The sequence below is a fragment of the Nerophis lumbriciformis genome, linkage group LG04, assembly GCF_033978685.3.
Source record: "Nerophis lumbriciformis linkage group LG04, RoL_Nlum_v2.1, whole genome shotgun sequence".
NCBI lineage: Eukaryota > Metazoa > Chordata > Actinopteri > Syngnathiformes > Syngnathidae > Nerophis > Nerophis lumbriciformis.
The window spans coordinates 30,555,699-30,567,839 of record NC_084551.2 but is presented as its reverse complement, the minus strand read 5'-3'; the positions used below and the strand labels follow the sequence as shown (position 1 = coordinate 30,567,839).

The window sequence follows — 12,141 nt, the reverse complement described above, 5'->3', positions numbered from 1 at the left end:
CTGTAGACATACCCTCATCCGCTCTCTTTTCCTGAAAGCTGATCTGTCCAGTTTTGGAGTTGATGTCAGCATCTGCTTTGAGTGTCGCAGGATATCCACACATTCTTGCCATCTCTGTCGTAGCATAGCTTTTTTTCAGTAAAGTGTGCGAAACAAACAACTGACCATTTCGTCGGCTTTCCCCACAGCCTCGTATTTTGAACAAATTTCGTCCAATTTCTTGCCACTTTCGCATCTTTGGGCCACTGGTGCAACCTGAATCCATCCCTGTTCGTGTTGTTACACCCTCCAACAACACCCCGACGAAAGTGAGAAAATGGCGGATTGCGTTGTGACGTCATCGCTCCGAGAGCGAATAATAGAAAGGCGTTTAATTCGCCAAAATTCACCCATTTAGAGTTCGGAAATCGGTTAAAAAAATATATGGTCTTTTTTCTGCAACATCAAGGTATATATTGACGCTTACATAAGTCTGGTGATAATGTTCCCCTTTAACAAGTACTCAGTTTCCCATGTCATTAAAGGGAACACACAAACGAGACATTAATGGCACAGAGACAAAATATTAGAATCTAAGTTTATTATCTACAGAAAGATAAAGCTCAAAACATGAGCTGTAGTGAACATTTATATCACATGTTTTACATTTGTACAAAGAGATTGTTGATCTGAGGTCTACTATACCTTCCATCCATGTGAGTAATTCTGATTCACCAAAAATCATTTCTCACTGCATCATGTTGGAGTCAACATGTGCATAGTCATGTACATAGTGTCATGTACCTACCAGCCCACATTTTTTGTAAATATTGTTTTTCAAATCACCTGACATGTATACGGTGTATATGTACATAATTTATCAATTTTTTTAACATATTTTTTTTGTATACATGTTACATCTTTTATTATTGAATGTATCAAATGTGATGAATATTTAATGGACCACAATGGAAACAAGCCTTTTGGCTTTTTGTGCCATCCATTTGCCTTTTTAAAGAATTACATGGATTCAATTCTTTAAGATGTCAATAAACTTCTCAATCAATCAATCATTGTTCTGCTCCTCAGTTATATTATTCCCTGTGGTGTACAAGGAGCTTAAAATATCTCTGGCATGGTATTGTTGAAAGGTACTCAACTGGAGAGCGATATAAATAATTTGGAAAGCATTAGACATATGGCAGGACACTGAAACCTCATCAATAATTGGACAACATGTTGCATTATGGGGACACACTCCAAAATCATAAAGGATTAAAAAGAAAGATGCAATGCAGGATATCAAGTACTGTAGGGCAACATTACATGAAAGGAACTCCCTCCATTACTTGCTCAATTACTACATGTGATTGCAGACCCTTCCAAACCCTTAATCATAAAATCAATGAATTCCTTTTATGTCATTTATATGAGAAGGACGCATCTTTTCAAATGTAATTCTATCTCTACGTTCAATATCATGTCAGTTCATCCGATCATTTTTTCAATCCTGAAAACGTATTATTTTAGTAAATATTGTTTAACTTTTAAGAGTAGAACTGCAGGGTCAATGAGTGCAACATGAAAGGTTCTGTTGGTTGCTGCTGTAGTATTATTGTGTATGATTGGTTACTTACTTACTACAAGGTTAAACAGTACAGACAAATAAGGCATAGGAAGTAATTACCCTTTGATTGACTCATCTGGATGTTGCTGTTTTCTTCCTCTTTTTACACCCAGCTGCTGGCTGCACATTCGAAGAGGATTCGGATGCCAGTCTGTGTGACTTCACACAGGGTGAAGAAGATGATTTTGACTGGCAGCTGTTTCGGACGCACAATTCGCCATATGCCAGCCCGGACCTCCTGCGTGGTGAGTCATCCTTATCCATCCTCATTCTTCTTTGGTATGTTTGTGTGAAGACTTAGTAAAGGAAACATCACCAGTTTTAAAATATATTTTTCCTTTCTCAGATTTTAGGAAGTCGTTGATGTAAAAAGCTATTGTTGGTGACTGTTTTTTATTTTTTTCTACTTTCGTCTTCTCCATATCATGAGTTGTCACAGCGAGTCAATCGCATGAATTGTTTTGGTTTAGTTTTTACGCCGGTTGCCCTTCATCTGGCCAGGAATCAAACAGTTGCACTCTGCCATAAAAGGCAGGAGTGCGTACCATCACACCACCAGGAACTGTCATCGTTATACAACTGTAAAATCTGGACAAGCAAGTTTGTATTTTTACATTTTAGCATTAACAATTCATGCAAGTCATCCAAGTGTTGATCGAAAAACCGTGATTGACAACTGCACTTTAATAAACTACAAACTGACTGGCGCTAGCTTAATGCTAACATGAAAACAAGAGTCATTAACATCTTTACCCATAAATAAATGACATACTTCAGTCTAAACTTATACAAACACATTACTATCTGAGCAATGAACATATTCAATTGTGCAAATTGAACCTACAACCTGTGCTGCTATGGCACAGAATGATGGATCAGAGAAATACGAGATGTAGGTGGTTTTACCGTGCGTTCAAAGAGTGCTGAAAAGAGTAGGGCGACCAAAGAGCAGAATGCTCATCAGAATTAATAAATAATAATATTTTTTTGCAACACACTTTTCATTTAAATACATCTACAAACTAAAAAAGGTTTAGCCATTAAACAGATAAAATGCTAAGACTAAAACACTATCAGTGAAGCATAAGAAATACAAAAATGCACAATAATGAGTTTTTAATTATTTAAAGTGTGTATTTCAGTGTGTGTATACGTACTGTTTGAGCACATTCAACAATATTGCGAGCATAATAACGGGGCTGATGTTGGTCACAATATCCGTGATATAAAATGTTCATATCGTTACATCCCTAACTCTAACACTTGACCATCACTCCAGCAGCAATCAGAGCGGTCTCCTCCACCCCCTGTAGGTACATGTAATGTTGCAGTGTTTAATGCCAACAGAGACATTGGCTCAGAAATGTAATAATAAAACTAGATATAAAGACTGGAAATAAGTTATCATAATTAGTGCATTTTTAAATGTTCTAATAATTTTTTTTAAATTTTATTATTAAAAACAACTAATATTTATTAACACACGGAAAAGTTAAAAAAAAAAATGGTACCGTTAAGTTCCGGTATTGATTCCCAAGTACGGTTCAAATGTGAAAGTCCCCATTCCTAGTAATACTACACTCGGTATTGATGATATCGACATCTGGATCGGTCACCCCTACTTTACATCGAAGTTTTAGTAGTTAGCTTTTTGTGTCGTCCAGCTCGGTATGTGTGTGTGTTTGTAGCATGCTTAGCCATTCCTTTTCCTCCAGTCCTCTAAATGGTAAATGGGTTATACTTGTATAGCGCTTTTCTACCTTCAAGGTACTCAAAGCGCTTTGACAATATTTGCACATTCACCCATTCACAAACTGATGGCGGGAGCTGCCATGCAAGGCCCTAACCACGACCCATCAGGAGCAAGGGTGAAGTGTCTTGCTCAAGGACACTACGGACGTGACTAAGGGGGTGGAAACTGGGGATCGAACTAGGAACCCTTAGGTTGCTGGCACAGCCACTCTCCTAACCGAGCCACACCGTCCTCTAGAGATAAACAAACGTACATGGAAGGAACTTTTTTTTCGTCACGGTGTCGAGGATTAGTATCTTAGAAGCGGCTTCACATTGTGGATAGACACGTTCGTTGCAGACCCGTTTTCTGGCAAGACATTGATTGATTGATTGAGAAATGTATTGACATCTTAAAGAATTTAATCCATGTAATGCTTTAAAAAGGCAAATGGATGGCACAAAAAGCCAAAAGGCTTGTTTCCATTATGGTTCATTAAATATTCATCACATTTGATAAATTCAATAATAAAATATATATAACCTGTAACATGTATATAAAAAATTACGTTACATTTAAAAAAAAAAATTATGTACATATACACAGTATACATGTCAGGTGATTTGAAAAGCAATGTATACAAAAAATGAGGAGGTGGGGGGGGGGGGGTATATACACTATGTACATGACTATGCACATGTTGACTCCAAGAGTGTGCAAAACAGAATGAGAAAATATATATACACTATAACCACATACATGTTTGATGCTTCGAAGAGTTTCTGGGGATCAATTTTGGTTCAGATCAGGTAGAGGTTGAGCTGAGCCATGATTTTATGGCAGTTTTAACATTTAGTAGGGACGTTCGAATTTTAAGGTCTGTTGGTAGTGCATTCCACTGTGTGGTGGCAACATAGTAGAATGCATTTTTTCCCATTAAGAGTCTTGAATTTGGGGGGGATGAGATCTGAGGAATTCTACCCACTTATAATCCATGCAACTCATTGCATACTGAAATGTATTTGTGTCTCCCTGAGCATGCATTCCTTTTGAAAGAATCTTTCATGTGAGTACAATCGTTAGCCATGCAAACACCGGGACACAACTGTGGTAAAGATGGGCTGGACTCGGCAGTCGCTCGCCGATCAGTTAGAAGGTCAGATATCGGCGCCTGATGAGATCCCATGATCGGATTGGGATATCGCTAGTTTGAAAAGGATGTCATTAAATAAAGTGCACGCAACAGTGATTTCCCTCAATCGAGCGTCACATATTTGACATTTTTATAAGTGATAAAACATTAAAAAAACAAATGCCGATTGTATAATACAACCTTAGGGGCAGTCGACTTTCCTCTGTGTGAACTGTTTTGTTCTGATTATGTCAGCATTTGACATGCCATTCAGCATGTGTGTCTCTTAGAATAGCGAAAAGAAGCACACTGCATTTATAAATACGCATTAGGCGTATCAGCGGCGTGACCGATTGTTCGCAAATCCAACTTTATAGTCCAGATTCCATTTTGCATCCGCTTTAATGAAGCAGTCCCCCCACTTGTGTCTGTTCCCTGCTAAGCCCTAAGGATAATTTCATGTTAACCAGCTTCAAGACTAATGGGGACCAACATTTTTCTGCCATCATCCTCTCTACTGGTGGTTGCCAGAGGGAGATGGCATGTATAGTTTAAAAGACGCTCCTCCATCCCTGCATTAACAAAATCCCACAGGGAAGTAACAAAGAGATGTGTGTTGTTTTTAGCTTCTCACCAGAAATATCAGCATTCCCACTTGTTTGTTTAAAGGATGCACTTGGCAATCAGTCCATCTGTTTATGACACTGGTATTTCAATCAAGATATGTATTTATTTGTTCACAACACGAGAAGAAGAAATATAAATTATACAGTCTCAATCTTGCGAATGAAAAGAAAAGAGCAGGCGGATAATGTGATGAATAAATGACATAATTGTGGTTTCTTTAAGGATACTTATATTTCAACAGCCTTATACTTACTCGCACAGTAGTTGCAAACTTGCTGGATGTGCTATTTTTTTTAAAAAAGCTTTACACTTGGACATATAGGACTACATATCCTTCTAGCCCACAGGCATCGGTCCCTGCGGAATTCAATTTTGAGCATGACAAATTCTAAATTTACCCTAAACTCTTAAACTGCACCTCATTTACGTTCTCGTCATCAGCACTGGAGTGAGAATCTGCCTGCAGCTAGTAGCCAATTCACAGCAGGCGATGGGCTAATTAACGCTTCTCCCTTTGGGTTTAATTAAAAATCAGTCTCATGCCATTTACAGCGATTGAGGGGCTTCAGAGAAGAGCAGGTTTAATGAAGCAGGTACTAAAATTTGCTGGGAGTGCAAGGCTCTCAGTGCCAGCATGGTATCGATCAGTACTGAGCAACCATTGAGAACAACAGCTTGATCCTCATGCTATTATTTTCTCAATAAGTGTCTTTCTGTAGAATACACCTGCTGTTTATCATTTTTACGTCTTTTAAGGTGGAGCACCTTCCTGCTGATCCCGGCCTGGGAAGTCAGTTACTCTTGCTGTGCGTTTTCCTCCTTAATCCTCCCGTGCTGACTTCTAACCATGTATCACAGCGGACAGCCGAGGTGGCAAGGGATAACTAGACTTTATGAGATAAGGCTATTTACATTCCGCCAGTATTACTTTGTGCCGCTGAGAAATTTGTGTCAAGGGAAGATTAGTAAACACAGCTAAGACAGCAGCAGCTACTGGCTCCCAGGAGAAATTAAAAGACTACTGTTCCCATGAATAGGAAGGGAAAATAAGATTTGGCAAGGTCTTAATAATAGCACATTTTTTATCCATTATTTTGAATTAGAAGTTGGACTGCCTGATAAGCTTCTGTTCTTTTTCTGTCTTAATGAAGTCGGTTGTAGGATGATGACTTTGTCAAGAAAACACAGGTTCTGGGTCTGTGCAGTGACCATAATGCTGTGATAAGATTTTTTGTGGTTTCTTCTGGGCTTAGAAATATGATTTATGTTGGGCACTTAGAAAGCATTGCAGCTCTCGGTAAACAAATCAAAACTAGAGGCTGCCAGGAAAAATCTCTCCACATCTGTTGAGAGTGAAATAGGCCTTTCCTCCATGAATGGTACGGCTTGGACAACCTGCAATAGGTTGAACAAAAACAAGCTTTCTGTGCACATAAGTGCACAGAAAGCTGTTGGGATTTGGATTAAAGCACGAAGGTCACTCCTCTTCTTTGAGTTTGGTTACTTTGTGTATGTTGGAGTGTGTATTTGTAGTCTAGCTGGCTAACTTAGCTTGTGCCCTTGAAATCTTTGTAATGAGTGAGGAAGTTTGACATAGTACTAGCTACAAAATATTGCCAAAAGTATTTGGCCACCACCCATCCAAATGATCAGAATCAGGTGTCCTAATCACTTGGCCCGGCTACAGGTGTATAAAATCTTAGGAATGGAGACTGTTTCTACAAACATTTGTGAAAGAATTGGTCGCTCTCATGAGCTCAGTGATTTCCAGTGTGGAACTGTCATAGGATGCCACCTGTGCAACAAATCCAGTCGTGAAAATTCCTCGCTCCTAAATATTCCAAAGTCAACTGTCGGCTTTATTATAAGAAAATCGAAGAGTTTGGGAACAACAGCAACTCAGCCACCAAGTGGTAGGCCACATAAACTGACAGAGCATATAGTGCAAAGAGGTCGCCAACTTTCTGCACAGTTAGTTGCTACAGAGCTCCAAACTTCATGTCAATCAATCAATCAATCAATGTCTATTTATATAGCCCTAAATCACAAGTGTCTCAAAGGGCTGCACAAGCCACAACGACATCCTCGGTACAGAGCCCACATAAGGGCAAGGGAAAAACTCACCCCAGTGGGACGTCGATGTGAATGACTATGAGAAACCTTGGAGAGGACCGCATATGTGGGTAACCCCCCCCCACCCCCCCTCTAGGGGAGACCGAATGCAATGGATGTCGAGTGGGTCTGACATAATATTGTGAGAGTCCAGTCCATAGTGGATCCAACATAATAGTAAGAGTCCAGTCCATAGTGGGGCCAGCAGGACACCATCCCGAGCGGAGACGGGTCAGCAGCGCAGAGATGTTCCCAACCGATGCACAGGCGAGCGGTCCACCCCGGGTCCCGACTCTGGACAGCCAGCACTTCATCCATGGCCACCGGACCTGTGCCCCCCACCCCCTCCTCCACAAAAGAGAGGGGAGCAGAGGAGAAAAGAAAAGAAACGGCAGATCAACTGGTCTAAAATGGGGGTCTATTTAAAGGCTAGAGTATACAAATGAGTTTTAAGATGGGACTTAAATGCTTCTACTGAGGTAGCATCTCTAACTGTTGCCGGGAGGGCATTCCATAGTACTGGAGCCCGAATAGAAAATGCTCTATAGCCCGCAGACTTTTTTTGGGCTCTGGGAATCACTAATAAGCCGGAGTTCTTTGAACGCAGATTTCTTGCCGGGACATATGGTACAATACAAATCGACAAGATAGGCTGGCGCTAGACCGTGTAGTATTTTATACGTAAGTAGTAAAACCTTAAAGTCACATCTTAAGTGCACAGGAAGCCAGTGCAGGTGAGCCAGTATAGGCGTAATATGATCAAACTTTCTTGTTCTTGTCAAAAGTCTAGCAGCCGCATTTTGTACCAATTGTAATCTTTTAATGCTAGACATAGGGAGACCCGAAAATAATATGTTACAGTAATCGAGACGAGACGTAACGAACGCATAAATAATGATCTCAGCGTTGCTAGTGGACAAAATAGAACGGATTTTAGCGATATTACGGAGATGAAAGAAGGCCGTTTTAGTAACACTCTTAATGTGTGACTCAAAGGAGAGAGTTGGGTCGAAGATAATACCCATATTCTTTACTGAGTCGCCTTGTGTAATTGTTTGGTTGTCAAATGTTAAGGTGGTTTTATTAAATAAATGTCGGTGTTTAGCAGGACCGATAATCAGCATTTCCGTTTTCTTGGCGTTGAGTTGCAAGAAGTTAGCGGACATCCATTGCTTAATTTCATTAAGACACGCCTCCAGCTGACTACAGTCCAGTAGTCTGTGACCTTCCAATTAGCCCACGTACAGTACGCAGACAGCTTCATGGAATGGGTTTCCATGGCCGAGCGACATCATATTGAACCCTATGGGTTAGGAATGGGATGGCACTTCAAGTTCATATGTGAGTCAAGGCAGGTGGCCAAATACTTTTGGCAATATAGTGTATGTTCCAACTGGGCACTGGAGCACCAGCACAAGCGATATGAAATTAAATGTATTTTAGCTACAAAATATGTTGGCTAAAATATATAGTAGTCTTAGGATACAATTAGATATGTTGTTTAAATGTAGTGCAGGGGTCTCAAACTCAATTTAAATGGGGGCAGCTGGAGTCGAAGTATTCACTTCAGAATTGCATTTTAACCACCATCTATGGTGACCCAGAGCTGTGGTCGACCTTAACTCATTACAAATGTAAAATTGAATGTAAAAATGGTACAGTTAATGGTCAGAGACACTATATCTCAAGGTTGTGCGATTAATCGACATCAAGGTTTTAATTAGTGTAGGGCTGCAACTAACAACTAATTTGATAATCGATTAATCTGTCGATTATTACTTCGATTAATCGATTAATAATCGGATAAAAGAGACAAACTACATTTCTATCCTTTCCAGTATTTTATTGAAAAAAAAAACCCAGCATACTGGCACCATACTTATTTTGATTATTGTTTCTCAGCTGTTTGTAAATGTTGCAGTTTATAAATAATGGTTTATTAAAAAAAATAATTTAAAAAAAGGAGCCTCCGCGCTTGCGCATAGCATTGATCCAACGAATTGATGACTAAATTAATCGCCAACTATTTTTGTAATCGATTTTAATCGATTTAATCGATTAGTTAGACCTAAATTAGTGCAATAAATAACCGTACTGGCATTTGTGTAACAGACATGTTGGCCAATTAGAATTGTTGAGTTGAGACCTGTTTTCGTCTCTTGCTTCAAACAGCGAGAAAGAGGTCTCACTCTGTACATCGCTCTCAGCACCAGAGCGCGTTTATTTAACAGTGGAAAAAACTGAACATAGTGAGCCCTCTTTTTTCTCATTCACAATTTTTGTTTAAATGGGCCGAGTACAAACACAGGAAGCACGGACAGACACTCAGTACGTGTCCATGCACTAAACCAGTGTTTTTCAACCACTTTGCCGCGGCACACTAGTGTACCGTGAGATATTGTTTGGTGTGCCGTGGGAAATTATGCAATTTCACCTAATTGGTAGGAAAAATATTTTTTGCAAACCAATAATTTTAATCCGCAAACAATGTGTCGTTGTAGAGTGTCTGTGCTGTCTGGAGATCAGCAGAGTAACCATGTAATACTCTTCCATACCAGTAGGTGGCAGCAGGTAGCTCATTGCTTTGTAAGCCTACTTTGAGACAAGAGAATTAATGATGGTTATGGTTTGAAGTCATATCGAACAATTGCGTCAGGTATTTGATGAGAACGACCTTATATTGTCAATATAGGCTACTGAGTTTCTTTTTTAACATTTTCTGCTGATGGTGTCTGTCACGTTTTGGCTACTCGGGTCACAGGACAATACCGGAACCATTGTAAGGGGAACTTAAGGGCGGGGGACACAGGATATGATGGCATGTGTTGGAAGTGGAAAAAGTAAGAACGGGAATAAAAGGCAGAAAAAGACAATAAGCTTTATTTTGGTGTATTATTAAGCTTAGATTGCTAATAAGTGACAAGTTTGGCACACAACAATGGCGACGAGGATGGGATAATGTCCCCCTGGATTTGTCCAATGAAAAAAATGTGCCTTGGCTCAAAAAAGGTTGAAAAACACTGCACTAATTAGTCCGATTTCTCAAATTGTTGGGCTCTAAATAAGCCTCCTACAACTCATGGAAACACCTAAATCCGATTGTGTTCGGTTTTTGAAAAGTCGGACGAACACACCTGGATTATGCGATTGGAAACCAGATCTCTCGAGTGGGTGTGTCCTGCCGAAGGGGACCCTTCATATCGCGCATGTACCAGTCTCAACGCGCAGGATATAACCCAGGAGCAGATACTATTCAATCAGACATAAGTAGCAATAAGAATGAAGTGGAGATTGAAAGAACAGAACAATTTGAAGTGCATCGATGGTAGGAAAAAAGAAGCGGAGATTTATTTAAGAAGGATTCCCGAACGAAATACGAATGAGATTAAAGAGAATGAATCAGGTGTTTTACAAGGCAAAGAATAAAGTGTACACAAACCTCTTCACACTGTATTTGTGCACTCCAATTAATTAACAATAACTCTGTATTCCACACAACTGGCAAGATAGTCCAGTACAACAGCAACCTCATCTGGAACAGTCGAGGCAAATGGTCTTTTTTCTTTCGGATTTAAAACTCCTTCCATCAATCCACAGAACCTTATGAATGAACTCCGAGACATTCGCAAGTTTTATTGTCATTATTTTCTGTCCGAAAATTCCTTTGAAAAAACCCTCCCGCCGGTCTTTCTTTGCTTCGAACCTGCATCTGCTCCGGTATGTTCTTGGTAGTAGCGTCACGTTCGTAGCGCAATCTGAGATAATTTATTGATCTTTTTTCCACAAAGTACAAAGAAGAACAATTATGATGAACATCTTGAACCTTTTGTTTAATTTAAAAAAAATAAAAAAGATTATTTATGTATTTAATATTTGTTTACTTACTATGGTTTATTATTTATTTATTCACTGTTCTGTTATAAGCAGAGAACAAGGAAATTGAATAACATTGCTATGATATGAAAAGTGGTAGGATTAAATAAACTCTGCTTCTTCCTACTCCTTTTCGGACGTGCTGTAATGAAACAACTAGAAATATGTGATGCAAATGCTGTTATTTTAGAGTCTGCACCGTTATTGTTAGTGTTCTTTCTATTACTATTAGTCACAATTCGACTAAACTATGAAATTGAGTAGAGGGCCACAACAAATGGGCTTGTAGACCCAAAGTTTGAGACCCCTGATTTAGTAGTACCTCAGTTTCCCCATTTTCCACATCACTTTGCCACGCTGTTAAATGTCGGCCACTAGCCCTGAAGCTATCCTTTGATACACTTTTACTCTTGCAAGCATGATAAGAGAATGGCTGTTCTACCAAAGATGATCTTAAAGTAACCTACTCCTTAATGGGCAGTAAATTGCTGCATGAGATGAGAGCAATCCCAATTGAAATGGCTTTTTACTCCTATCTTGGGGTCGGAGCCTGGTCGACTGAAACGTACATACATTCTGCACGCTCAATATCATAACCTTAACATGGGAAGAGTCAGTCCCTCCTCCAGCTCTATCTCCATCCTATTCTTGTCAGCTTATAGAGGACAAAATTACCTTCCTGTTTTCACAATCTTTCACCTCTCACCTCCGCCTGGTTTCAGTCACACACCACATGCCTACCTGTGTGTGTGTGTGTGTGTGTGTGTGTGTCCAGAATATTTGTGTGTAATTGACGTGGACCTGAGATTTCTGTCCGTGAAAAGCTTGAAGCCACGAGCGGAGACAGCTATATCTGCTGTAGGAGAGGTGTTGTTATCGTAGCTGACCAGTGGCAGCCATCCTCTCTGGTTTGATACGCTCTTACAGTTCGCCCTTCACCACTCCCTCTCTGCATCTACTGTATATACTTCACACACGAAGCACAGTGTAGAATTTAAAGGGGAACATTATCACAATTTCAGAAGGGTTAAAACCATTAAAAATCAGTTCCCAGTGGCT

General features: G+C 39.8%; 1 protein-coding gene across 6 annotated transcripts in view; it reads left to right on the top strand.

The window, feature by feature from the left end:
- ptprub (protein tyrosine phosphatase receptor type Ub) overlaps nt 1-12,141 on the top strand; it is a 531,315-nt gene that overhangs the window by 168,152 nt on the left and 351,022 nt on the right. For all 6 annotated transcript variants that reach the window (XM_061951982.1, XM_061951965.1, XM_061951958.1 and 3 more), the window contains exon 2: nt 1,720-1,851. In XM_061951982.1, the coding sequence (XP_061807966.1) occupies nt 1,720-1,851 (132 nt within the window). The remainder of the gene's footprint in view (nt 1-1,719; nt 1,852-12,141) is intronic.